This window comes from Lampetra planeri, chromosome 3 (genome assembly GCF_965212315.1).
Source record: "Lampetra planeri chromosome 3, kcLamPlan1.2.h2, whole genome shotgun sequence".
Classification (NCBI taxonomy): domain Eukaryota; kingdom Metazoa; phylum Chordata; class Hyperoartia; order Petromyzontiformes; family Petromyzontidae; genus Lampetra; species Lampetra planeri.
Genome location: NC_136109.1, coordinates 16,678,796 through 16,703,918, shown reverse-complemented (window position 1 = coordinate 16,703,918; position 25,123 = coordinate 16,678,796). Strand labels below are relative to the sequence as shown.

The 25,123-nt window shown below is 45.7% G+C and overlaps 1 protein-coding gene across 1 annotated transcript in view; it reads right to left on the bottom strand.

Moving 5' to 3' along the window:
- The window catches only part of LOC144739006 (integrator complex subunit 14-like), an 88,177-nt gene that overhangs the window by 47,002 nt on the left and 16,052 nt on the right, over positions 1–25,123 (bottom strand). Inside the window, exons 6-7 of the mRNA XM_078622017.1 lie at positions 24,355–24,447; positions 12,383–12,527 (exon numbers count right to left, since the gene is read on the bottom strand). Of these exons, the coding sequence (XP_078478143.1) occupies positions 12,383–12,527; positions 24,355–24,447 (238 nt within the window). The remainder of the gene's footprint in view (positions 1–12,382; positions 12,528–24,354; positions 24,448–25,123) is intronic.

Genomic DNA, 25,123 nt, shown 5'->3' with positions numbered 1-25,123 from the left:
ACAGCTGAATTTGATACAGTAAATTTAGCTGTGACGGTCCCACCTGATGACGGAGACTTGTGTTGCCTCCGAAACGTCGTGATTTATTATTTTATTTCTATTATTATTTTTATTTTTTATTTTTACCTACGTGACTTTACCGAAAAAACCTAAGAGTATGAATCCTCGCAGTCACGAAAGCTTCAAATCGTGTGGCGTTACTCAAACTTGTTTGATGGACTTAAGCCGGTCGTGATCATTCTACAGTGCTATGCTGGGGACCAGGACACGAAGATTAGCAACAGACACGACTGCTTTTTGCAAGTGCAAAAATGTTATCGGATTATAAAAAAATGGCTTTTGAAGAAAACACTGGCACATCTATGAAGATACAAAACCTTTATGATTTATTTTTAATGCACTTCCGTTAACGATTGTATTTCAACCAGTTTTTCAACATAAAAAATAAATGTTATACCGAGAGAACCAACGCACATGCTTTGCAGTAACTGATGAACAATAAAGCGCTGTTTGCTAAATATTTTTCAGACGAACAGAGGATGTTCCAGATGTCACAATGGAAAAGTTAACTGCCCTTCCACAGTACGAGAAAAAAAAAGTAAAGCTCTTGGACCATATTGTATAAACTGCAGAAGATACGTAGTGTACCTATTAAATAAGTCTTCACGCAGCAATCAAATTCCCGCAATCGTGGAATGCCTCGATCGATGCGTGTCGCGAGAAGGGATGTCTGCCCGTGATCAAGACTAATAACAGTGGCAGCCAAAGTAGCGAACAAGCCAAACTCACTTCGTGCGCAAGAGCAAGATGGATTGCTGCAATGTGAGACTGAGGAGAGATTGCGATGTGTCGGGGAGGTTTTCATCCGGCGGCGAATAGAACCATGGCTGGTGACGATGCTGTTGAAATTGCTATTCGGTGAACAATCGAGTCCCACTTGCCATCGTTCGTAGTTGAACTTCATCTTTCCTGTGGGCTATTCCCCATCCACCAGTGCTGTGTTACGTAACGAGTTGCGCACGTGATTTATAAAGAGACGCAGTGCCCCACTTCTGGCACCTTCAGACCCAGCTTAAAAGCCGATGCCAGGGTTCTTTATGTGCAAAAAATGAAATAAATATTGTTTTTATTTTTTATTATTTTTTATTTCATTTTTTACCTACGTGACTTTACCGAAAGAACTAAGAGTATGAATCCTTGCAGTCACGAAAGCTTCAAATCTAGAATTCTTTATGTGCCACTGTCAGCATTGCCACGACAGCCTTGGTTGAGGTGTATAATACGCTTACGTGTGAATACGCCATAAGTCTCTGCTTTGGACGTAATGTGCTTGTGTATATGGCATTTCGGTTTTGCCTAACGTTGGGCGAGGAATGGTATCGCAGTGTTCCCAGTGAAGAAACACTAAAGTGTATATATATTTCGATTTAAAGCTTTCGTGACTGCAGGGATTCATCTTCTTTGTTCTTCCGGTGAAGTCACGTAGAAGGGAAATAATAAAATAAAATAAAAATTTACATAATAAAATACAAATTGTATTTGTATTTTCTTTAAAAATAAAACATAATAAAATAAAATACAAATTGTATTTTAAAACATAATAAAATAAAATACAAATTGTATTTGTATTTTATTTTATTATGTTTTATTTTAATTATTTTATCATTTCCCTTCTACGTGACTTTACCGATAGAACCAAGAAGGTGTATATATATATATATTATATTTATATTTTGTTTAATGCGCGTAAACCCAGACCAGAGCGCTCGGCTCGTATAAAAGGGTACAAGTTGAATGCTGGTCATGTGCCAACTCAGTCCATCCTCCTCATGGAAAGCTCAAAAGTGGTCATCCTTTGGGCAGACTGGATCCCCACCAAGATATTGCGGAATTTATACGATGTACTGGCTTAGTATTCTTGGTTCTTTCGGTAAAGTCACGTAGAAGGGAAATAATAAAAATAATAAAAATAAAACACAATAAAATTCTCACGACGTTTCGGCCACAACGCAAGCAGCCGTCCTCAGGTGAAGAACAGAGCTGTCGGAAAGACAGCGTCCTAATGAACACTGCTAAGCTTGGCAGCGTATTTTACTGGCTTAGGGCAATCAATGGAAATGAGCAATGCATAGAAATGGTCTATCTGCTTCATAAAGTAGGGTGGCACTTTGATTTGATATTTTTTTTTGTATCCTACTACTATTATTATTCAACATTGGGTTTAGAGTTGTAATATAATTAAGATACCAAGAGACTCATAAATTACAACGTAGACCCCCCCCCCCCCCAACATAGCACGGCCACCCACAAAGAAACATCCACAAGGGTCAGTTACATAGCGTGGCACCGTAATGTAGAACTTGAAATTTGCTCCATAATACTTCTGAGCCTGCTGCTGTCTTGACACAATGATACTTTCTTCTCCAAGAGCTCACTTGTTTCTGAGAAACCAAGTAATAACGATATTTAGAGCACGACGCATTACATACAGCAAGATGCTGCCCGCGGTGTAATGGTGAGCCCACTGATCCCATCTCCCGGCACAGCAGTGAAAAGAATGGTGCCTTATTTCTCGTATCGCCCTCGCCTCTGTCCACCCAGCAGTATAAATGGGTAGCAATGTCAAGGTCACTTGTGGTGGGGTAAATGGTACGTATTGGAAGAGTAGGCCAAATGCCCTTTAGCAGTTGTGTGAGCAAGCAATTGTAGGGCTGCACCTTTACCTTTGCACAACCCGTTTGATACCAAAACAAGAAAAGTACGGTAATTGATCAAACACATTTTTTTTATTGTTTTTTACGGTGTGCCTGTATAAAAAAACAAATTCACACTCAATTACAGGCGTGTCTCGTTTAACGAGCGTTCTTACTACGAGAATTCCCTTTAACGAGCAATTTTTAATTCATACCAAGTTGTTCACAAAACGAGCAAAATGTTCGCATAGCGAGTGGAGACCAATCGATGGAATGCGCACCGTGGCGGCAGGGGGCGCACGGCGGCCATCCGCTGTTCGTTCACCAGCTGTGCTTTGCCAGCGTGTTTCGTCGTTTGGGAGAGGGGGTTGGGTGGGGGGGGGACGTGGGTGGATGGGGGGATGTGGGTGGGTGGGTGTTGGATAGGGGAGCGGTAGTGTAGCGGTTAGCGCTCTGCGCTACGAACCTGGTGACCAGGGTTCGATTGCCACTCACGGCCAACACCAGTGACGATTATCTGAGCCCGGTCCTGGGCCTCCCCTAGGTCGACTCAGCCTCAAATGAGTACCTAGTGTGATGTGTAAACATTGCAACTAGGGAGACAAAGGCGGCCGGGCGTGGTGCTCGCTAACAGCACTTGCCCCTACAGTCTGTGAAGGCTATATGGGGGATCTTTGTCTTTGTTGGGTGGGTGGCGTCGCGACTAAATTGCAGAAGCTGAGGACAGACACCTACAAACAGTGTTTCTGCATGTGTGGCAAGTGTTACGTTTGATATTTTAACACCTTATTTTAAAATTATTATTTGCATAATCTAGAATTAAAAGAAGTTGTTCAAGAGTGGAACATTTTGGGGATGAAACGTAGCTCAGCTTTTAATGGTAGAACGATGATCGTTTCACGAGTTTTCACTTACCAAGCAATTCTTCGCGGAACGCACCTTGCTCGTTAAGCGAGACACGCCTGTACTCAGTGTGCACGTGAATCGTTTTTAAGTTTGAAAAAATGTTGGCTGGATATATCCATTGAGAAAGTTCGTCTCGCTTTAACATGCAAGCACAGGCCCCAGGCGAGAAGAGGTGTTAATTGAAAATTAATTATCGTGCTTAATTTTCACATTTATCTAATTTGGACCATGACCTCAGCACACAATTACGTTGCATTTGCGAATACTTAAAAGGCAACACAAACATAGAGGGATTACTGGCACGTATCTAACAATACCATTGTGAGACGTAATTACAATGAAATAACGCATTTTTAACACATAAATGCTGTGACAAAGTAATAACATTGTCTCGACAGGAGTAGTCAAAGTGTAAAAAAAAGATTACGTGTTCAAACAAGCGTGGGGCAATGGCTTATCTGCAGTGTCCCAGAGCCCAGTGGTCAAAAACAAGCGTGTTACACTTGAAGTAATAAACGATTAGAACAATGTAAAAAAAAATCAATGGTTTCCATGAGCCTCCTGACATAAGACAAGCTCGAATCTTGCAGACGTCTTAGGGCTTCATCCAACGTGGCACGACACATTTGTTCAGGTTACACGTGCTTTCACGAATGATCAGTGCAAGCTTCGAGGCTGCTGGAAGCTCTCCGCCACCCGTCCCCTGTGCGTTGCCAGTGGGCACACGCTGGCGACACCCGGGCAGCGAGCCCAGGCGACTCAACACGATTTGCAGCTTAACCGCATTCGCTGCGACGCAGAGGCACACCTCCAGGCCAAGCCCCTCGCAAAATCAATGTAACGTCCGTACCTGCCTTGAGGCAACGCTGCCGTGGTCGAATGGTTAGCCCACTGGACTTAACAATGCGGAGGTCATCGGTTCAATTCGACCTGCCAGCGCAGGCAGTTGAAACAAAAAGGGCAAGTTTCCTCCGTAACCTTCCCACCTCTTTACACCTGCCACACGCGACGTGCCGAGGTTGCGCGTGGCGGGGAAGCGTGTCCAGCGTGGAAGAGAAGACCAAAATTACCCCAAGAGGTGCTCTTTAGAGTTCACTCTTAGTCAAAGCCCTTTCACCAGTGGTGATGTCAGATGGGCGTCCTCTGGTCTAACACTGTTAGAGACGAGGCTCGAAAGATAGCTGTCTCTGGTGTGGAGAAATCAGTTTCAAGGACAATGCATATATTATCAGAGTGTGTTTTTTTTGCATTCTGACCACAAGTATTGTGGTTAATGTAGACATGATTCCTTGCAAAAGGTTTCAGTTTGGTGTTTGAACATCTCAACACCTGTTCTGTTGCCAGAAAAAAGGGGAAAACCCTATTCTCAGGGATTGTAGAGTCGCACCTTTAACCTTTCCACCAGTAGTGAAGGCCGCAGACCCACTGTCCACCGGGGAATATTCTTTTCCGCAAGAATAATGCTTCACATCACATCTGGCCAGGACCCCTCTGCGCACGATCATCGTTACACACAGCGCACACGGTGCTACACCGTGGGGAATTGAAGTCGTGCTTTTTGTTCGAACATGTAAATGTTCTCTTGTGTGTGCCAACATGCCCATCATTAACTTACAACATTTCTGTTGAAGTATCACATCCGGCCAGATGCCACTGTTGGCAAAGCCCTTGAATCGCAATTACAAGACCGTAAGTTCAAGTTATGGTTAGAGGTCAAATTAGCCCATCACGCCTCCAGAGTCGATAAAATAGGTATCGCTTTTTTGGAGAAGACAACTGTGTTTCGTCCTCTGGAAAACCATTCATCCACCATAGCAATGTGGAATTTCCACCACCAGTTTAAAGCTACCAATGGTAATGATGAGCAGATGCCCAATGCTGATTGAGCATGGAGAGACAATTTTCGGAAACAAAAATAATGTACGCTGGTGTGGGTACTCCCATCTCTTGCAGACATCTGACCAGTGGTGGAAGAGTAGGCCAACTCATCGTGAGAGGGGCTCTATAGAGATCTCAAAACTAGAGTGTTTTTTTTACTGCAAGCAGTGGTGTGAGCCAGTGACGATTACGTTGTTTTATAGGCTAATATTGCTTCATGTTTTCATCTTAAATTATCATTATGACAGCCCTCGCTATATTTAGTCGTGATATGAATGCTTTTCATAAATAGGATTCAACTCTTTCAAATGTTTTACAATTGACCCTCAACGGTAATTATATCGGTAGGATGGTAAATAGGAAGCATAACATAGTCGTCATATATTTACCATTAACATGACAGCAAATGATCAATTTGCAAAACAATTGGGAAGTCATCCATCCGGTCTCATAAAGATTATTACCAATAAAGAAGTCATAAACACGATTAACAATGTAAAATATATATATAAGTTCAACAATGTAATTAAAACCAATGTTTGAACAATAAATCTTTAGGGCATGAAAAATTGTCATACAGTATAACACGTGCAATATCGGTGTTAAAATGCTTAATTAGCACATTCCGCTTAATAGGCCTGTGACAATTCCCTCGTGATTTTGAAGAATTGTCGCAATGTTGGGTCCAGATTGAATTCCAAATTAATTTTTTTAGTTGCCTGAAGTGAATATAGCAGCCTCCAGTGGCTGCAGGGGTCACGTGAACCCACGTTACGTGTGAGGCCTACGAGTGGGAAAGAGTAGATATTTACGCTCACCATTCGATATCATCGGCAAAGAGAATCTATTTTATCCGATTAAGTGGTGCATCGCTACACCGCCACTGCGTAAACACTTTACGTTAAAATACACATTTGTACTCGACTAAATTGGAGATTCTCCCCACTGTCAAACACTCACAAGTGAATTTCGATTTAAAGCTTTCATGACTGCACGGATTCATCTTCTTGGTTCTTTCGGTAAAGTCACGTAGAAGGGAAATATTTATGTTTTATTTTTATTATTTTATTATTATTTCCCTTCTACGTGACTTTACCGAAAGAACCAAGAAGACTCACAAGTGAGACATGCGGCGGTTCAACAAAGGAAATATAATAGGAATATAAAAATCAAGGTTAAGGCACAGCCTTGGAAGTGCATGCTCACGCCAGTGTTAGAGGAGCTCGGCTCGAGGGAGCTCTAGAGCCCCTCCTCCCCCCCCAAGGGGATTTTGGCCTACTCTTCCACACTGACCAATGGTCTTGGAAGAGGTGCGAGTGCACACACGTGACCCCGGGCCACCGCACGAGACCTACGGATTGACCATCTGTGTTGAAGCCATTTATAACCGATTATCACGGTTGGCTACGTACGGTGCGAAAGAAGTTTAACATACATACATACAACTGCCCCGCGCATTGGCGATCGAACCTGACAATTTTTGCGTTGCACGTCCAGCGGCACCATTACCATCACACCACAGCGGAATCCTTCAGCAATAAGATAAAGCACTGCGATTCAATAGCTCCAGTAATTATTCTGTGCAATGCAGAATAACATCTAACGAGCCTTTAGCCCGTCCGAGGACGGGTGTATTGCAGTAAATCTGAAACTTGCAAGCGAAAAGCAGACCGCGACGTGATATTCATTGCATCCATTCGTGTGCAATTTGTAAGGCCGCGGATATGGACTGACGTTGTGCATTGGAAGTGACATACGGTGCCGCACATGGAAGATGCACATTGCACAATCTACTGGCTGGATTAGGGTCGGCCAACACTTGAGTCTCTTCGTGGGGGTTATTTGGCCGTACGTCCAATATTCTTAGGTTTTTTCCTACGTGACTTTACTGAATAAACCTAAGAATATGAATCCTTGCAGTCACGAAAGCTTCAAATCTAGAATTCGTACGTCCAATGACAGATTTTCTGCACTGCCCTTTGCTGCCCACCGTGTAGCCCCACGGTCTTTCACACGTGTGATGCATGGTGGACCCCCTCTCAAGCACTATCCAGGCATAAGCCCACTTAGCCGAAGAGATCTGATGAGACCCGGTGCATTACGAGTGATTAACTCCGTAGCCACACGTGAGATATGCGGTGCCACCTACATGACGATTGGCTCCAACTGTCCCAGACTTTAAACAGCTCGACAAGTTACATGCGGCGCCGTGTTGTCATGAATACATTCAAAGCGAGAAAAGTGGAGAAACAGTCTGTGAACCAAATTCTATTCAGGCACAATTCATACTTTGCAAATTTAATAATTATGCCTCTTAACATGGAAGTCCTGGGCGCGACTCATTAGCGACTCAAAATCTAACGTCAGAGCAGACTGGAAACGGCGTATTACACATTCATGCTCAACGAGTATTCTAATAATGGCTTTATGAGGCTACAGATGGTACAAGGGCAGCGTCAAGCCTCCAGCTTCAAGCCTACAAAAGCATATCGTGCCATGCAGCTCAAGCAAATTGGACAGTTCATTGTCGGCTGTATAAAAGAATATGGAATGCCCCTCAATGACTTCGACAGAAAGAAAATTAAAATCCCGCACGAATGGCAATGGAGTGGGAGTGGTGGTACAGCGGTGAGTGCACCGCGCTGCCAACAAACAGCGACCCAAGTTTCATCTCCCAGGCACGACTAATGATAATGATAACACTGGTCAACAAAAAAAAACATTTTTTTCTGGCCTGGACTTTTGCAGCTGTTTTAGACTAATTTCAGGGTGCTGTTTCCAAATCTGATCTCAGATTTGCTCTATCACATCTCATTTTTAAATCCTTTATATTAAGTTCGCTTGCTTGCTTAGGACCGTGCAAATCTTTCGGTCGTTTTTTAACCCACTTCCCGTGATCCAATCGAGCTGACATTTTCCACACAGACTCGTTTTGCGTGACAATTAATGTTCGTGAAAATTTTTTCCCAAAATTTTACACTATTTAGGACAAAAATATTATATTTAATTACCAATTGCTTAATAGTGCAATGCAATCATCTGACCCATAGGTGGCAGCCATCTCAAGCCAGAGGACGAGAGGACTCTAGCCGCCACGCATATAAAGGATTTATAGTGAAAAACTTTGTTTTTACGGGTTATACTTTTTATGCTATCGGTATACCCCATTTTCATTGATTTTACCCGAAATTAACTCTGTCACTTATGATTGCAAGTTGTTGCGAGTCAGTGACTGATTTAGTGTTAAAATATGGTGCTGTATTTTTAGGATAGTGTGTTTATAATATAATTTTATGTAGATATCCACATTTATTTAATATTTTCTTCTGCAGTTTTTATTGAAAATGCAATATTTGATATCTCAAAAACCTGATGTGATAGACAAAAACTGATGCCAGATTTGGAATTAGCACCCCAAAATTACCTTAAACCCGTTGGAATACCTTATGCCAGAAAAAGTGTGTTGACCAGTATTATCTGAACCGGTCCTGGCCTCCGCCCTCTACACACTGAACAGTGTGGTGAAGAATGGTTGAGCAACCCGCAAAACCGATACGGTGTGGAGAGGACTTCATCCAGCAGTGGATGGATTAAAGGCTGTACGTGAAAGGAATTTTTTTTAAAGGCAATGGGAAATAAAAAAAACTGCATTTATTATAAACCGCTTGTGTGTCTCTCTGTGTCGGCAAACGCATTTGTTATCACACTGCACTACAATCCTCACGGCAGTGATTTGATTCCTAACCACGCACGGCATCGGCCGCGCATAGTATCAAACCTGTCTTGGGCCTCTACGTGGACTCAGCCTTAAGTACCGGTGCTTGACAGAAAAAGCCAGCGCTGGCCACATCACCCCGGTGCCAACCTTCATAGGTGCTCGCCAACAGCACTCAGCCCGACGGTCGATACGGCGAAATGGGAGATCCTACTCGTTAAATACGCTCGGATGGAGACAACATTTACAGACGGCGTTAAAGAAGGGCGCATTTGCTCAGCGTGTGCAGAGGCCACATCCGGTGCCACCCCTTGCCTCGAGAGGGGCCACCAGCAGCTACAATCGGGAGTTGGCCGAAAGTCAAAAAAGCAGCTTGAGCAGCTGCATTGTACGGAAGATTATTTTTATGCTTGGATAATCCCTTTATAAGCAGTGTCATGCAATTAAAAAAGGCTTATCGGCTCCATATAATTCTGCGCAAATAAGCCAAGCCGTCAAAACAAACGTCTGCTTATTGCGACCGTGTTTTTGTTTTTGCGCGCATTTAGAAGCATATTAAGTAACGTAAAAAAGTTTTTTCCCCGTCAACGCTAATGGCCCGTTGGCCGATAACAAAAGATGAAACTGGTGGAAGCCGCTGTTTTATAATTGGAAAATAAAAATCAACTTGCACGCGAGCGCGGAGTACCCGTGGCTCTGTGAAAAGATAATTGAAACGACCATCAAAAGCACTTCCACCAATAACGCCTTTGACTCGCGGTTGTCTTCTAGCAGGCGTGGCGACAAACACGGGATGCGTCGCTCTGGGGACTGAGTATGAAGCCGGGATCTGTGACATGAAAAACAGAAAAGCGCGCACACAAAAGGGAGCGGCAGAGTTTACATCATTGAAGGCGGTGGCAAGAAGCCGTCCAAATTTGCCCAAACTGCGGCTTGAAATTTGCTAAGCAGGGCCAACGCCCGAGAGGGAGGAAGACCATCATACGGCACTCGTCGCACTTGTTCAGAGTACGATTGTGGAAATAAACGTCGCACGTAAAGCATCTGTGTGTGTGTGTGTATATATTGGTGAAAATAATGTCCGCAGATGGCACGCGGCGTATGTAGTTGCACAGAGCAACGGAGGCACCTCGCCCCGTGCGAGCCGGTGATTGAGCGCAGCGTGCGTCGACCCAGTGCCAGGTGCGCCATTCTAAACGGCTGCTGAGCACGAATTTGGCAAAATTATACGGAGTTGCATTTGCCGTACATGGCGCGAAGAGGAAATAATACCGTTTAGGGATGAGAATTTGCGTGGCTTTTGCCTAGAGCATTGCTGTTCGAGATTAAGTGTAATTTGAATGCAGATTAAAGGAAAAGACGTGGCAATTACTTAAAGCTTAATTTTTTGCGAATTTACCTGCAGATTTTATAAAAGACACAACAGTGTGTGTGTGTGTGTATTCAGCACACTAAGCATGGTCAAATGACTGCAACTGCTTTCACTTATCGGATTTATAATGAAACATCACAAGGAGCCATGCCAATGTGCACGGGGCACCACGGTGGCTAGGAGATTTTAACTCCCTCGCCTGGTATGCAGGGGGTCGTGGGTTCGATCCTGACACCGACACCTGTATATTTGGAGATTTCATGCTCTCCCCGTGGTCGCGTGGATTTTTCTCAAGGTCCTCTGGTTTTCCCTCCACATTTTTAGAAACAAGCGTTCGAAAATTTGGCTGCTGTAAATGATCACGTGATATGCCACTTAGTTGAGTTATCATTTATGACCAGGTCACTTCTGAAATAGAGCTATACAGCTCAGTAGGACCTAACCTTGTATAATAAAAATTGTTTAGTTTAGTAATTTAGTTTACATGCACACATGTAAGAAATATAATCACCGTTATTCATGGAATGCGGACCATGCATCTATGTCCTTTACCATTACTAAATATCTCTCACCAACTCCAGACTCAAGAAACACAATGTAACGTTCTTGATGTCTTGTCATTTCAAAGAGAGAGCAAGAGAAAGAGCTGAACATATCGAATGAATCCTGAACCTGCCACAGAGACGGCCATCTGGAACTGTTTCACGGGGCCCAGTGTTGTTGTCCAGAGATTAACATTTGGTGGTGGTGGCAGCTGTTTGAGCAAGTGTGAATTTTAAAAGCGAGTCGCTGCCCAAAGGAACTAATAGATGTAATTTGGTTTAATTATCAAAAACAATATCGAATTGCAGAAGTGCTGCAATTTTCAATCGAGTCTCTGTAAAGAGAACATTTCAATTTGACCTCTGAAATCCTGGCTTTGGCTTCACAGAGCAACGCGCAGCCGCTATTAGAGGTCTCAAATTCCCCTCCGTGTGTGCATGTCATGACTTATCCTGGGTCACACTTGTGAATGGAAGTTGCACAAGATCCAGGAGTCGCTTTGAATTCTCACTGAGGGTATAAATACGTCTTACATGTTTCACTTGTATCTCACGATGCAGCTGTGACTAAAGTAACATAAATTTATTCCATTCCATTGTCAATCCACTGCTGGATAAAAGACTCCCCACACCATGTCGGCCACGAGGGTTTTCTGGCCGTATTTCACCACGCTAGTCAGTGCGGATGAGTTAGGGAGAGGACTCAAACTGGCTGGGAATCGAACTCATCGCTGGTTACATCGCACACCTCGCGAACAACCGTTCCACCAATACGGTGCAGTTATACCAGATGACTCGAGCGTAAACAGATTATTAGGACAGCGTGGTTTCCCCAATGACGCTCTCCCTGTCTTCACGTATCAGCAACGCAACACTTAGCCGTGTAACGCAGCCATACCATGGCGACGTCAGAGAGGTCACGATGTGCTACGACGTCACGGTCGCACCACGGGGAGTGACCCCCCCCCCCCCCGTCTCCACGACAAAGCTTCAAACTCACGTCCGTGGTGCCCCTCGACAACACAACGCCCACTCGTCGCTCCCTCCGGCGTGTGTTTGGAAAGCACCGCATGTTCGTTCAGCACCACAGCTGACATTTTCTCCCCCACGTGCCGGAAGCTTCTCCTGTCACGAGCTCCCGGACAATCTCCCAGTACGTGCGGCTCAACCCGAAAACACGTCGAAGAGCCGTAGAGCACAATCGTGGAAGCGAGACCCGCTTGCTTCTCTGGGCGCGTGTCCCTTCCGTGGGGGGGGGGGGGGTGTCGCTGCTTACCCGAGCTGCACGAGAGCCACCATGCCCTCCACCTTGAGGCTGCCGTGCAGAAGTACGCAGAACGACGGCAACTTGCCTGCGCTGGTCACCGCGGAGCTCTCCTCCTCGGGCTCCTCCGGGGTGCCGCTAACACCTTCCTCGCTCTCTGTGGCCGCGAGGGAGGGGGGAGAGGGAGGGGCGAGGGTTGATAAACTACTGGGATGTGATTCGGGGTTGCGATTCCATTCAAGAAAATAATTTTGTCTTATTTATAAAGTGTCGTTTTTATTGTTTCTCAATTTTTGGGGGGTTTCAGAAGCGACGATGTCATAGGTTCATGGGGGAGGATGTATCATTTGTTTGCATATTTTGTCATTGATATCTTCGTCGTCAGCACCAGCCATGGTTGAAAGCTACCCCAAGCTACCACCACCACCACTTCTCACAATCCTGCCATGTAATATTCCACCCAGCACATGTACATGAACTGATTTCATCACTCCATCTCCTGGGTGGTCTATCCTCCCCGACGACACCTTCCACCCCATAGAGTTCACACAACCGTAAATAACCAGATCTCGGAGGTGTGGTACACAATATTTCACGTGCACATGAGAATCGATTTTAAGTCGACGAGTCAAATCATCGCCACTCGCCTACCAACATATCAAGTGCAGCAAGAGGAGCATAGCATCGCTACACCATGCCCCGAGCGCCCTGTAATCCGACAGGATGTGGCTATGGTCGAGGCGTGACCTTGAATGCGTCGCTGCGGCTCACCCATAAACGTATTGTGAGAACTTGGCAGATTTTCACTTGGCATAGATATCCTCAGAACGTATTATCTAGGCTGTCGCTCTTCAGAAGTTGTCGCGTGAAATTGTCAGATTTTGTCATTTCACGTGGAGCTTGAGAAACATTTAATAGACGCTGCATTGCAGGTACGTTGCTGTTATTTCTTTTTTTAAATCACTTTTGTGCAACGTAGACCTGTTATTCCCGAGTACTTAATGCGAGGGCAATTGTAAAAATTGCACGATGCGTTGGACATGCACGTAAATAATAATCAACTGCCTCGAAACGTACGCCTGGCGTAGACATTCAAGTCAGCCGCAATACGTCAGATTTTTTTTTTGCAGCCGGCAGGGAAATGACTCAACGGAAGGTAAAGTAAATTTGGCCACATTTCAGCAATCTTATCTCGACTCCGCAGACAGGAGTGAACGGACAAGTACAACAACAACAACAACCGCCATTCGTCACTAAGTAGCTGTGACGTCGCTTGTACCAGGCTACGTGCGCTTTAAGGCCACGTGAAGTGTCGAAGGCTAGCTGCTGGCAAGGAGATCACGAGACAGACCCAGGTGCCATATGGGTTGACCGACCGCGATGACTGACAGATTCAGTCAGTCAACACAGAGAGGTTACTCACGTTTCTTGACAAGCATTGTTGAGGAATAAACTCTCACCAACTCTGAACCGCTGCCCCGAACACCCAAAAACAAAGGCAGTGGCAGAGAGGGGGGGGGGGGCCCGGGGCACGGTGGGAACAACGTGTCCTGGAGCCCCGGGTGGTTCCTGCTGCCTGCTCCACCCCCCCTCTTCCCACTGCGCCCGCGCCTGACAGGCGGCCTCTGGATTCCCTCCAACAGCCGCGCGCATGCGGGTGGAGGACACTGCCACCGCGGCACTCCCCGTACGCTTCTCTGGCAGGGCACACAGCTGGAGGCGAAGGTGCGGCCCTGCAATCGCCCAACTCGGGGCGCTGTCGACAGAAGCGACCCCGCACGGACCGAGCTCGAGAGAGAGCGCCCCCCCCCCCACCCTCTCTCTATATATATTAAAAAGTGGGGTGCTTTGCCTACTCTTCTATGCTGGTCAGACACCACCTGCCGATCGATTGGCTAACTACGGTGGATCGATTTATACCGCTGGGTTGACAGAGGCGGGGGCGGGGAGTGTGTAATTTAAGAAGCTAGGCAGAATGTTTTCAACTGCCGCGCCCGGAGATTGAATCTCTGAAGCAGTTTTAACGCTGCCGTTTTGATGGCGATACACATACAGCCACATAGAGCGTGTGTCCGTGTGGCGAGCATCGGCAGTGCATCTGCCAGTCATCTCAGTCAGTCGACCCATGGAACCTGGGGCTGCCACGTGACCTCCTTGCCAGCAAGCGAGCCGCCGACACTTCGCGTGGACACGGAGTGCACCTGGCCTGGCACAAGCGCCGTGGGGACGTCACCGCCACTTGGGGACGAATGGAGGTCGTCGTCGTTGTTGTGATAGTGTAGTAGCTAGCGCACTGCGGACACGGTGACCTGGGCTCGAGTCCTGGCCACGCCTAACTCGAATGGCAAATTATATCTGAACCATTCCTAGGCAAACTTCCCTCTACGCCAAACCACATTAACCAGCTTGGTGAAGTATGGCCATTCAACCGCCACAACTGACATGGGAAGGCCTGCGTCCAAGAGTGAATTGATGAAGAGTCCGGTATGAAGCAGATGTGGAGAAAAAAAACCCATGCTTGAAATGCACTCATTTCACTCAGCTACCATTTTATGAATTGCATTGCGTTTGGAAGCAATTCTTATTGAGAACGTTTTCGTTCGATCGGATTTTTTGGGTGGCGCTGCGGCTTGAGCAACTTGACTCGTGATGGAAAAGTTGAGAGTTCACATTTCCAGTCGAGGGTCGTCTCGGCCCATCGTAGGTGGGAAATCAATGGTGGCTATCCTACGAAGAGAAGACCCATCCCATAAAGAATGGAGCATTTCCAATACCAGCACATTAGGGCCATTACTGGAAATAAGCACAGCTCCGTGCTTATTTGATGGGGAAGAGATGCTTCCTCAATATATACACAAACATAATATTATGATGTTACCGTGGATGTAACGCTTAGCACACTGGACTTGCGAGCCAGAGGTCGCCAGTTCAATCTCCGGGCGTGGCAGCTGAAACAATGGAGATACATTTCTTTAATTCCCCCTACTGCCTGATGGGGTAAAGTGTCAGTCCTCCCACCTTTTCCAAAAGGTCTGGCCAGCCTACAAGAGAAGTCCAAACACTTTCAAAAAGGGGCTCTCTCAGAGCCGATTCGATTGGAGGTCGTTCTGCCAGCAGTGGAGTGAGAAAGCAATTGCAGGACTGCACCTTTACATTTGTCAGCTGATAAAGCACGCTTTACCTTACCTACTAAAATCTGACCACGCTATCCAGCGAATGGTGCTTTAAAAAAAAACTACATACAACGTGCACTTTTTTTTTAAATCCCACATTTCCTTCGTATAATACAAAACGGTACATGCAACAACAACAAAATCCATAAAAAAAAGAAAACACCATTTGAATACACCGACTTTTCCATATATATATTTAAATTTTAAAGGAGTTATTCTCCACGGACTTTGAAAGCAGGGACACGCATTAGGAATGCAGGTTAGGCGCAACACGCTCACGAAAATGGCAAGCCCACAGCAATCACGCGTTCACGCCAGTGACAGGCAACCACGCTCCCTTTCCTGCAGCCTGGCAAGCAGCCAGCCTCTTGCTAAGCACCTCATGGGTTCCCTTCATTAGCACGCATACTTTGCGAAAGGAAAATTAAAATGAAACAATTTACTGCTTCCAATTATTCTCCGCCGACGCTGGCGCAAAAACAACGCGTAACAATGTCACATGATCGTGCCACATTCTGCAAAGGTTTGCATTAGTGGCGCCGAAATTGCTTCAACTGCGTAGATTATTACTTCTCCATCTGGGTTATTTAAGGCGTTTTCAGCAACCACAATATTATACGCCGTTCCTTTACCCACACTCGTTACCCAATTTGCGGTCTCCGAAATAATTTGCGTATCGCTTTGTGGGAGATCAGTGGCATCTTCTTGGTTCTTTCGGTAAAGTCACGTAGAAGGGAAATAATAAAATAATAAAAATAAAACATAATTACAAATAATTCTCACGACGTTTCGGCAACAACGCAAGCAGCCGTCCTCAGGTGAGGACGGCTGCTTGTGTTGTAGCCGAAGCGTTGTAGCCGAAACGTCGTGAGAATTATTTTTATTATTTTACATGTATTATTTCCCTTCTACGTGACTTTACCGAAAGAACCAAGAAGATGAATCCCTGCAGTCACGAAAGCTTTAAATCGAGATCAGTGGCATGTTTAGATGGTGAGACTGGCCCCGGCCATAGCAATGTGGTGTTTCCACCAGGATGCTGGTTCAGTGCCACCATTGGCGATGAGCATCGGTGGGCCATGAATTTGAACAGGAAGTCGCTTTGACTCGACAACAAGAGTCGAACGCCCACAAACGACCTCAAGCGACGTAAATACCGCACAGTATACATAACGCCGCTTAATTTGTTCATTAAGGACAGCTCGCGGTAGGCACATAACAGGCCCATAGCTCAACGAGAACAAAGAATGAGCAAATGTTTGCTTGGTCACACTCCAAGCAGCCAGTGAGACAAATTCTACCTCCGGCGCCAAAAATCCCTGCAGAGATCCTCAATTACAGGATGTCGTCGAATGTCCCTTTGTGAGCACAGTTATTTATTTATTTATACAGGGTTTTTTTTTGTGTGTGTGTGTTCCACCCAGCTTCGGCCTCAGCAATTCAAAGTGACAGAAGCCGGGCCAGAACTCGACTCGCTGGAAAGCTGCCACCCTGTCTGACGGCAACGGTGAATTGGGCCTCGCTATTCAAAACTTCCATTAAATAAAAAAAAGCCCAAAGGGGGTAAGAAAAAAAAATCCTGCCGTTCTCCAAGCCCGGCATCACAGACGAGACTCACATCGGACGGCGGTTCCCACTGCTGCTTTGGGCTGGGAGCCAGGGCCCGGGCGATGCCTGAGCAACATGCCAGTATCCGTCGTTCATTAGCTGCTGCGATAAATATCTGGCGCAGGCTCCCATCACACCCTACTCTGCCTGCCACGCTCTAATCGCCGCAAGAATTGCATTTTTTTCCTAATCGGTCAACAGAAATCTGTCTCGCCGTGTCTGAGGGACACTTTGCGTCTGGCCAGGAGTCGTTGAGGAACAGGGTTCGACTCGCAATTGAAAGGGTGCTTAGGCGAGGGTATACTCAGCCCATTATCCATTGGGGGGGGGGGGGGTTGCTGAAATAAGAACCACAATGTGGACAGACAACAGCAGTTGTTCTATCCAAAGATTTGCTCCCATGAGTATAAACGTGGAATTTCCACCACTGGTTTAGGGCACCAATGAAAATAATCCTAACCCACATGCTCATTTGTGCACGGGGACACGTTGACCCTGATGTGATACTCATTGTATTTGTGTATTTTGATGATTATTTCATTATTTGTATTTTTAGTATGTATAATAACAATTCAATAAAATTGGGGAAGAATATTCACGTGCCAGTGTCACACCCAAAAGGGAATTAATTTTGCAATTTTCAGCAAGTGAGGAATAATCATCATTTCATTAGCAGCCAATTAAACGGTATGTAAATGTGTTTGCAACAAAAACGTTCAATATGAAAGTTTTAAAGCAAACTAATTTGTGTCACCTTCATTCGGAGGGCTTCTGCATCAAATGACTCTGAAATTGTGGGGAGGTTTTGATGACTGGCATGGGTGGCTTAGAGTTCTGGCCAGTTTGTAGGAAATTGACCATTTTCTTGGTGCTTTCGTTAAAGTCACGTAGAAGGGAAATAATTAATTAATTAAAAATAAAACATAATAAAACATAATCAAATATTATGTTTTATTATGTTTTTTTTCCCTTCTACGTGACTTTACCGAAAGAACCAAGAAGATAAATCCCTGCAGTCACGAAAGCTTTAAATAGAAATTGACCATTTGTGAAGGACACAATCTGCTAAAAATGTGTGCGTGTGTGTATATACAACCCCAGGTTATGAGTAGGACATTATGTGTCCAAGTTATGGTTACATTTACATATACAGTGTAAATGACCGCAATTCATTATGGCAGGAGAACATGGGAACGTGTTTCTCTTGTAATAACAAGATAATGTATCTGAATGGCGTTTCCCTGTAAATATAACTGATGGCTGTAATGGCGTACATCATGATGTCCCCTTAATTTAACGCCAACCTCTGATAATGCGGTCACCTTTCGTGAGTGGTCCTTTGATATTATCCACCATTTATACAATGCATAAATCAAACCCATTAATTTCATAGGCAGCTCATAATCAGATAAAGCATGTGCCACACACTTCGTTGCTATAGCTTAATATAGTACCCCACCCCCCACTCGCTGTGCAGTTAGTGGTAAAACAAAGACATGAATTATATTCATATTTATTAATTACACCATGGAGACACGGAGGCAATTAGTGAACAAGAGCTTGCACTGCCTAATACATGATTTAACAAGATCATTCTCTTTGGCCTGTTATTATGTTCTTGTGGCTTTTTTAAATTGTCTTTATTTTAACCATGTCCTCTGTCTCCTCGCGTAATGAAGTGCACTGCAAGCACTTGAAAAATCAATGCTGAGAGAAAACCAAATTGCACGTGCTGGAGGATTGTGAATGCGTGGAGGCTTGCCTAGCAACAACAAAAAAAACACCAGTTTCGTGCGAATATTAATAGGTTCGACAAACAAACCAAATGAGCAAACAACAAGCGTTCAAATTCAACCCCAAGAGCCGGTGGCAAATTTAGAGCGTTGGACTAACCGAGTGCTGTGTTCTCATCCACAAGCTGGTGGGGGTTAGGTAGGGGTGAAGTGTGTGCCTCCTCTCGTGGACGAGAACTTTAAAAAAAAATTCGTTGCTGTTGTTGCTTTTGTTGGAACAAAACGCGAGCTCAACACAGCACGCTGCGCGGCTCGCATAACCGCGCGTCACTTTCCCTGGGGCCACAGTCCAGACGCAACTGGAGCATATAAAGGAGGCGAGGTAAACAAAAGTATCCCGACCACGTGAGCACACCACGTCAGCGGAGGGGTGGGGGCGAAAATGGAAATGTAAATGGGGAGGGGATGACGGGGGAGGGGAAGTATAACCAACCTAATGTGAGAGACTTAGGGCAGTGCAGGGTGGGGGGTACTTTAATATTTAACAAACCCACCTCAACTCTCCACTGCTCTCCCGATATCCGCCGTGGTTCAGCGTGATGTCCTAAATTCAGATAAAAGTGCTGGGAGCTTGCTCACTTCTTCGTTAGTTCCTGAAATTATTTTTTTCAATGTCCTGAAGAAGCTCGCAGCGCATGGAGGGAGATGCCGGGACATCGTGCCGAACACCACGTGGTACGGCCTGATAACATACCTGAGTACAACCACGAAAACTAGAAGCCCAGCTTGTTAGATAACTCTAGATTCATGAATTAAAATTAAAGAAAAACAAAGTAAAATCTAAAAATATTAAAATGAAGTGATCATTCCAGAAGATCAAGTTAAGAAATATAAAAATTAAACACAATTTGGCTCACGATTTCCTGGCACTGTTAACAGTAAATACAAATCTAAACCGATTATTGATATTCTTGCAGGCTTGAACACAATATGTAATGTACAACGTTCCAATAGGGTGTTGAGTTTCTCCAGAGTTTCACCCAGCCAGCTATTGTGATACTTTAATTTAGGTATACTATTCGGGAAAGTGTTGTTAGTGAATGATACACGAACAAATACACGAACAAATACAAACACAAACATCTCCTATATAGCATTCAAGAAACTGCTGGGGCAAATACTGTAAGCTAGCACCTATGAAACCCGGCATGACGCACAAGAGGGTGGGTGGCCAAAACCACGCTCAGCCACCTTTGTCTCCCTAGTGCCGATATTCACACGCCGCACCAGGTACTCATTTAAGGCTGAGTCGACCTAGGAGAGGCCCAGGACTGGCTCAAGTATTCCTCATTGTTAATGGTCATGAGTGGGTAATAAACTCGGGTCGCCGGGTTCGTCACGCAATGCACTAACCACTACACCACCGCTCCTCATTAACCCCTACACCACCATTGCCGCACACGCAACAAAGGGTGGCTCTTTGATAAGTAGACCAAGCCGGCAACCAGCCCATCCTAGAGATGGGATTGAACGTCTTTCTAAAACCACAATTCCTCTTAACAACTGCACGAGACGAGCCAAGGAACGGAACGCGTCTGAAACGTCACCCAAACGTGGAGTTGGAGTGATGAATTCAGCTAATGTGCAGGCACTAGATGATTATATCACGGGATTGTGAGAGATGGTGGCGGATTTGGAGAGGGGGGCGATAAAGCCTCGTTATGCTCCTGACTCCACCGCCCAGTGACCTTTAACCCCATCGCGCTTACCCGGTGAACGAACAGCTACATTGCACGTAAAAAGTACGGATCATGCCACACTGCTTTCTCTCCTCGTTTTTCAAACTGTTTACAACTCTCAAACCAAAAAATATCACGGGAGAGTATTGATATTTTGCACGAAACTCTTGATGTATACCAGGTTAGGATGTGTTTTTTTTTCTAAAATAAGATGTACTTTATAATATCAATATCGCATCAAATGTGTGATTACGTAACAGCCCCTTGGTCGATCGATTGCTGGATGAAGGCCTCTCCATGCCGTGGCTGTTGGAGTGATTGACCGTTGCTTCCAAACGGTGAAGAGTGCAGATTACTGAAAGGGGATTCCAGGACCAGTTCACAAAAAAACATCTCTCATCAGTGGCGTTATAAGGGGCCGTCCATAAATGACGTCGCGCGATTTTTGACCCCCCCCCCCTCATCGTCATACGGCGTCACAAAAAGTCAGACACCCCCCTCCCCTTAAAAATGACGTCACAAAGCTCTGCCTCCCCCCCACCCCAAAAAATTAAACATGCTTCAAATCGCTTTAAACTATTGTCATTGTAGTGCGTATTTAATGTGCCGCTGCACTCTGATTCGTAGGAGAAAACATTTAATAAAAAGTATATTTAATTAAGTAGAACGTGTTGTCTATATTTATTTAAAGTTGCGCATTTTGATATGACGTCACATTTCTCAAACCCCCCCCCCCTCGTCACACATCGTCACAAACGTCTGACCCCCCCCCCCCTAGGTGCGTGACGTCATTTATGGACGGCCCCTAACCCAGATCACCGAGTTTATAGCGCAGTGTGCTAATAACTGCAGTACCGCTATAACCTTCATCAAATGCACGCCGGGTGGATTCTTGGCATATTAAATTGTGACCAATGAACTGGGTATAGTTTAAACGTACGCACCCAGATTAATTACAGATGCAATGTATGGTCCATCGCCTGGTACGCAGGAGTTAGTGGGTTCGATCCCGACCACGACGCCTGCACATTGGCAGTTCGGGCATTCTCTCTCCTTGTGGTTGCTAGCATTTGTCTCCGGGCTCTCCGGTTTTGCGCACCACATTTACAAACGTGCGGTCAGATCATTTGGCTGCCACTATAAATGCGCGCACACGTGATGAGAAGCCACTTCTATGAGTTGCCATGCGTGGCCAAGTCACCTCTGCTAAAGAGCCATGTGGCTCAGTGGGCTTTACCTGCCGAAATAAAATAACAACTTAACATGGTACAAATAAGCCGTGTTAATAATCCCCGAGACACCAAATAACCTTGCCCGTGTCAGTGGTAAACATTTAGTGGCACAAGCACTCCACTAGGGGGCGATGCGGGCACTCGTGACGGTAGGAAAACACTGGGGGCGGGGGGGGCGCTATTGCTAGTGTCTGTGCGACACCCACTGGCAGACATCGGCGGAGAGGTTTCGTAACAATTCGCCAAAACCACACAACCCTTCGGCCAGCGAAGCACCATTTCCCACGAGTTGATGAATTGGTCACGATTTAATTGAAGAATCAGTTATTTCCGAGCTTGTTTGTCGCAAGCCCACACGTGACGGGTAAAATCCATCATAGTGGCAGAAAATCAGCGCAGGGCCGGAACGTCACGTGGTTTTCGAGCAACACGCACAGAAACGCGGACAACGTGCGTTCAGCCTCGTGCATTATGCAACGGCCATCAACAGTTCAGGAGCTGTTGATGGATTTTGATGAATGCTTTTTGTTTGTATCGTCCCATTAGTACTGGCCCATCCCGACTGTTCTGTTTCTATGGCCTTGTTTGTTCTCTCCCATCTGTGCCACCTTCTCGTTATGTTCGCCTTATTCATTCTGACCATTGGCCCGAAGAAAACACGTGCGAAACATTTGTTGGGATCGAAAATCATTGATTCACGCACGCATTGCACGACGGTGGTGTATCGCAAGAATCAATTTGAATTATTCATGAATCATTACATTCCCGTCGTCAGGTTTTTTTTATTTCACCAACAGAAGGAAGTGTATCCATAAGAGGGTTTTTTGGGTTAAATCGCGTAAATATAGAAATGTGTCGTTAAACCCGCCATCACCCGACACAGCCAACTGGGTGTGTACCCTTACTAGTTGGCTGTGTCGGGTGGTAGCGGGTTTAACGACACTTATATATTTACGCTATCTAACCCCAAAAAATACCTCTATTATGGATATTGGTCGCAAAAGCCTACGTGTTAAACAGAATGAAGTTTAGTCTGGGTTAATTGCTTGATTAGCCCAGGAACCAATCAACGACATCACCGTCCACATTGGTCATGAAGTCGGAAGCAATGTGGGAACCGGCAACCTTTGGAGTGAGCAACATCTACACGTGGAACGTTTTGAGTATGGGACCGCTTGTGGCTTATTGTGGTCACTGTGACACCACACGAGTGCACAACGGGCAAAACGGATTGGCATTGTTGCGTTTAATTTTGCTGTCGAACTTTTACAAGCTCAGCAACAATGGAGCAGCAGGATTAACAATGTAAAAAAAGAAACAACTCAAGAATCACATTCCGGTTTAGCATTCCTAAGACCCCATGCCATGTAATCCACTGACTTTTAAGGTGCTGGAAAATTTACAAGCGAAAGCGGTGATTCATGAATTACCAGGTGTCTTTGCCAGAAAGTTAAATTTACACTGACAAATTCTGGCACATGCATATCGCTAGATTAATCTCGCAGATTATTCATCCTAATGCAGGCAGGTGAAATAGGCACAACACATTTTCCACCGCGGAAGATGTCCACTCCTGATCGAGCATTTTCTGCCAGACCAGACCTCCGATATGTGACACAGACACAACCCTGCATACATTTGTGCATCTTCATAATCGGATAACTGCTGCGGCTCACAAATGTGTGTACACACTGATGGCTCGTTTTACATAAATTACTTATCATACATTGGGAGCGGTGTTCCAAGTGGTTAGTGTAACGGAATTGTATTCCTGGTCATGGTTAACATCGGTGGCGAATGATACCTGAACCAGCCCTCACCAGAATGATGCAATATGCTCAAACAACCTCCATGATTGTCACGGTTTGGGGAGGCCTTCAACCAGAAGTGAATTTACAAAGGGGGAGTATATTATATTCGACGCACGCACGCACGCATATTTATACATTTTTGCAGCTCAATAATCACACCCCCATATTACATAAACATATATTCTTGCCATCTAATGCATGTACACTTCCACGCCAAAGCATATACATTCTTCAAAAATTTAATTCTTTACCTCGACTGTATAGGGTTTTCACCGGTGTGCTGTATGGTGCTCTGAGATTCTTCAGGACCAACCCATGGAGCGAAATGTTGCAAAATCATGCCGGACAACACTCGAGACTAGAATTATTAAAAATATTTTAGCAGCTAAGGCCCACTGAGCTGTAAAGCTCTTTTTCAGAAGCGACCTGGCCACAGATGATAGCTCAACGAAGTGGCTTATCACGTGAAAATGTATTGCAACCAAATACTCTAAACGCACGTTGAATCTAAATGTGGAGGGGAAAACCGGAGGACCTGGAAAAAAATCCACGCGACAACGGGGAGAGAGAGAGACACCGCAAAGTCCAAATATACAGCAGGCGTGAGGGTCAGGCTCGAACCCACCACCTCCTTTCATACCAGACGAGGCAGTTAACAAGAGGCATCAACAAAGCCATCATCCCTTACCTTTGGCCGGAGCGATGGGCAGCACGAGGTGACGGGAGAGCACGGGGGGACTGGACACGTCGGCCAGCTCCAGGAACCCCACAATCTCCAAGGCTTCGCGCACGATCGAGACGAAGACGAGTGCGCGAGAGACGGCGTGCGGGGAGGGTGGTGGGGTGGCGGCGGCAGGGTTAGAGCGTCTTCGCCGCGAGACTGCCACTCCACGCGCAACTCGCAACCGGCTGGGCGACCGCCGCCGAGCGTGGCGAGCGGCAGAACCGGCCCTAGACCTTTGGGGGCCCTAAGTAAAATTTGGTTGGAGGCCCTTTGATGTATGATTTTTTTCATCCACTAGCTAGCAGTGACTCTAGGGGGCCCTCTGCTGGCCACGGGGCCCTTTGCAATTGCAAGGGTCGCTTAGTGGCTTGTCCGGCTCTGGCGAGCGGGCACGATTCCTGTGAAGAATATCTCGCACGCGCCAAGATATTGTTCCGAGCAGCAAACGGCGGTGCTACTACGCTGAGACCGAGTGTCAGCCGGTTTATGCGTGCACGTGACCTGCGCAGGCAGGGATACACGTTAGTTCAATGAAGACAGATGCTTCAGTCACACCAATTAGCATGTGCAGCGTGGGCAACGGACTCCAAGTAGTCTTCTCCAATTAGACTCCGCTTCACAATGACGGGGAACTCCCGTGGCGTTTGTTATATGGACTCAAGGTTGAAAATAAAAAGCGGACGGATGGTAACTGTTGGCTTCAGCCATTCAATGATGATGTCACAAAGCAGAT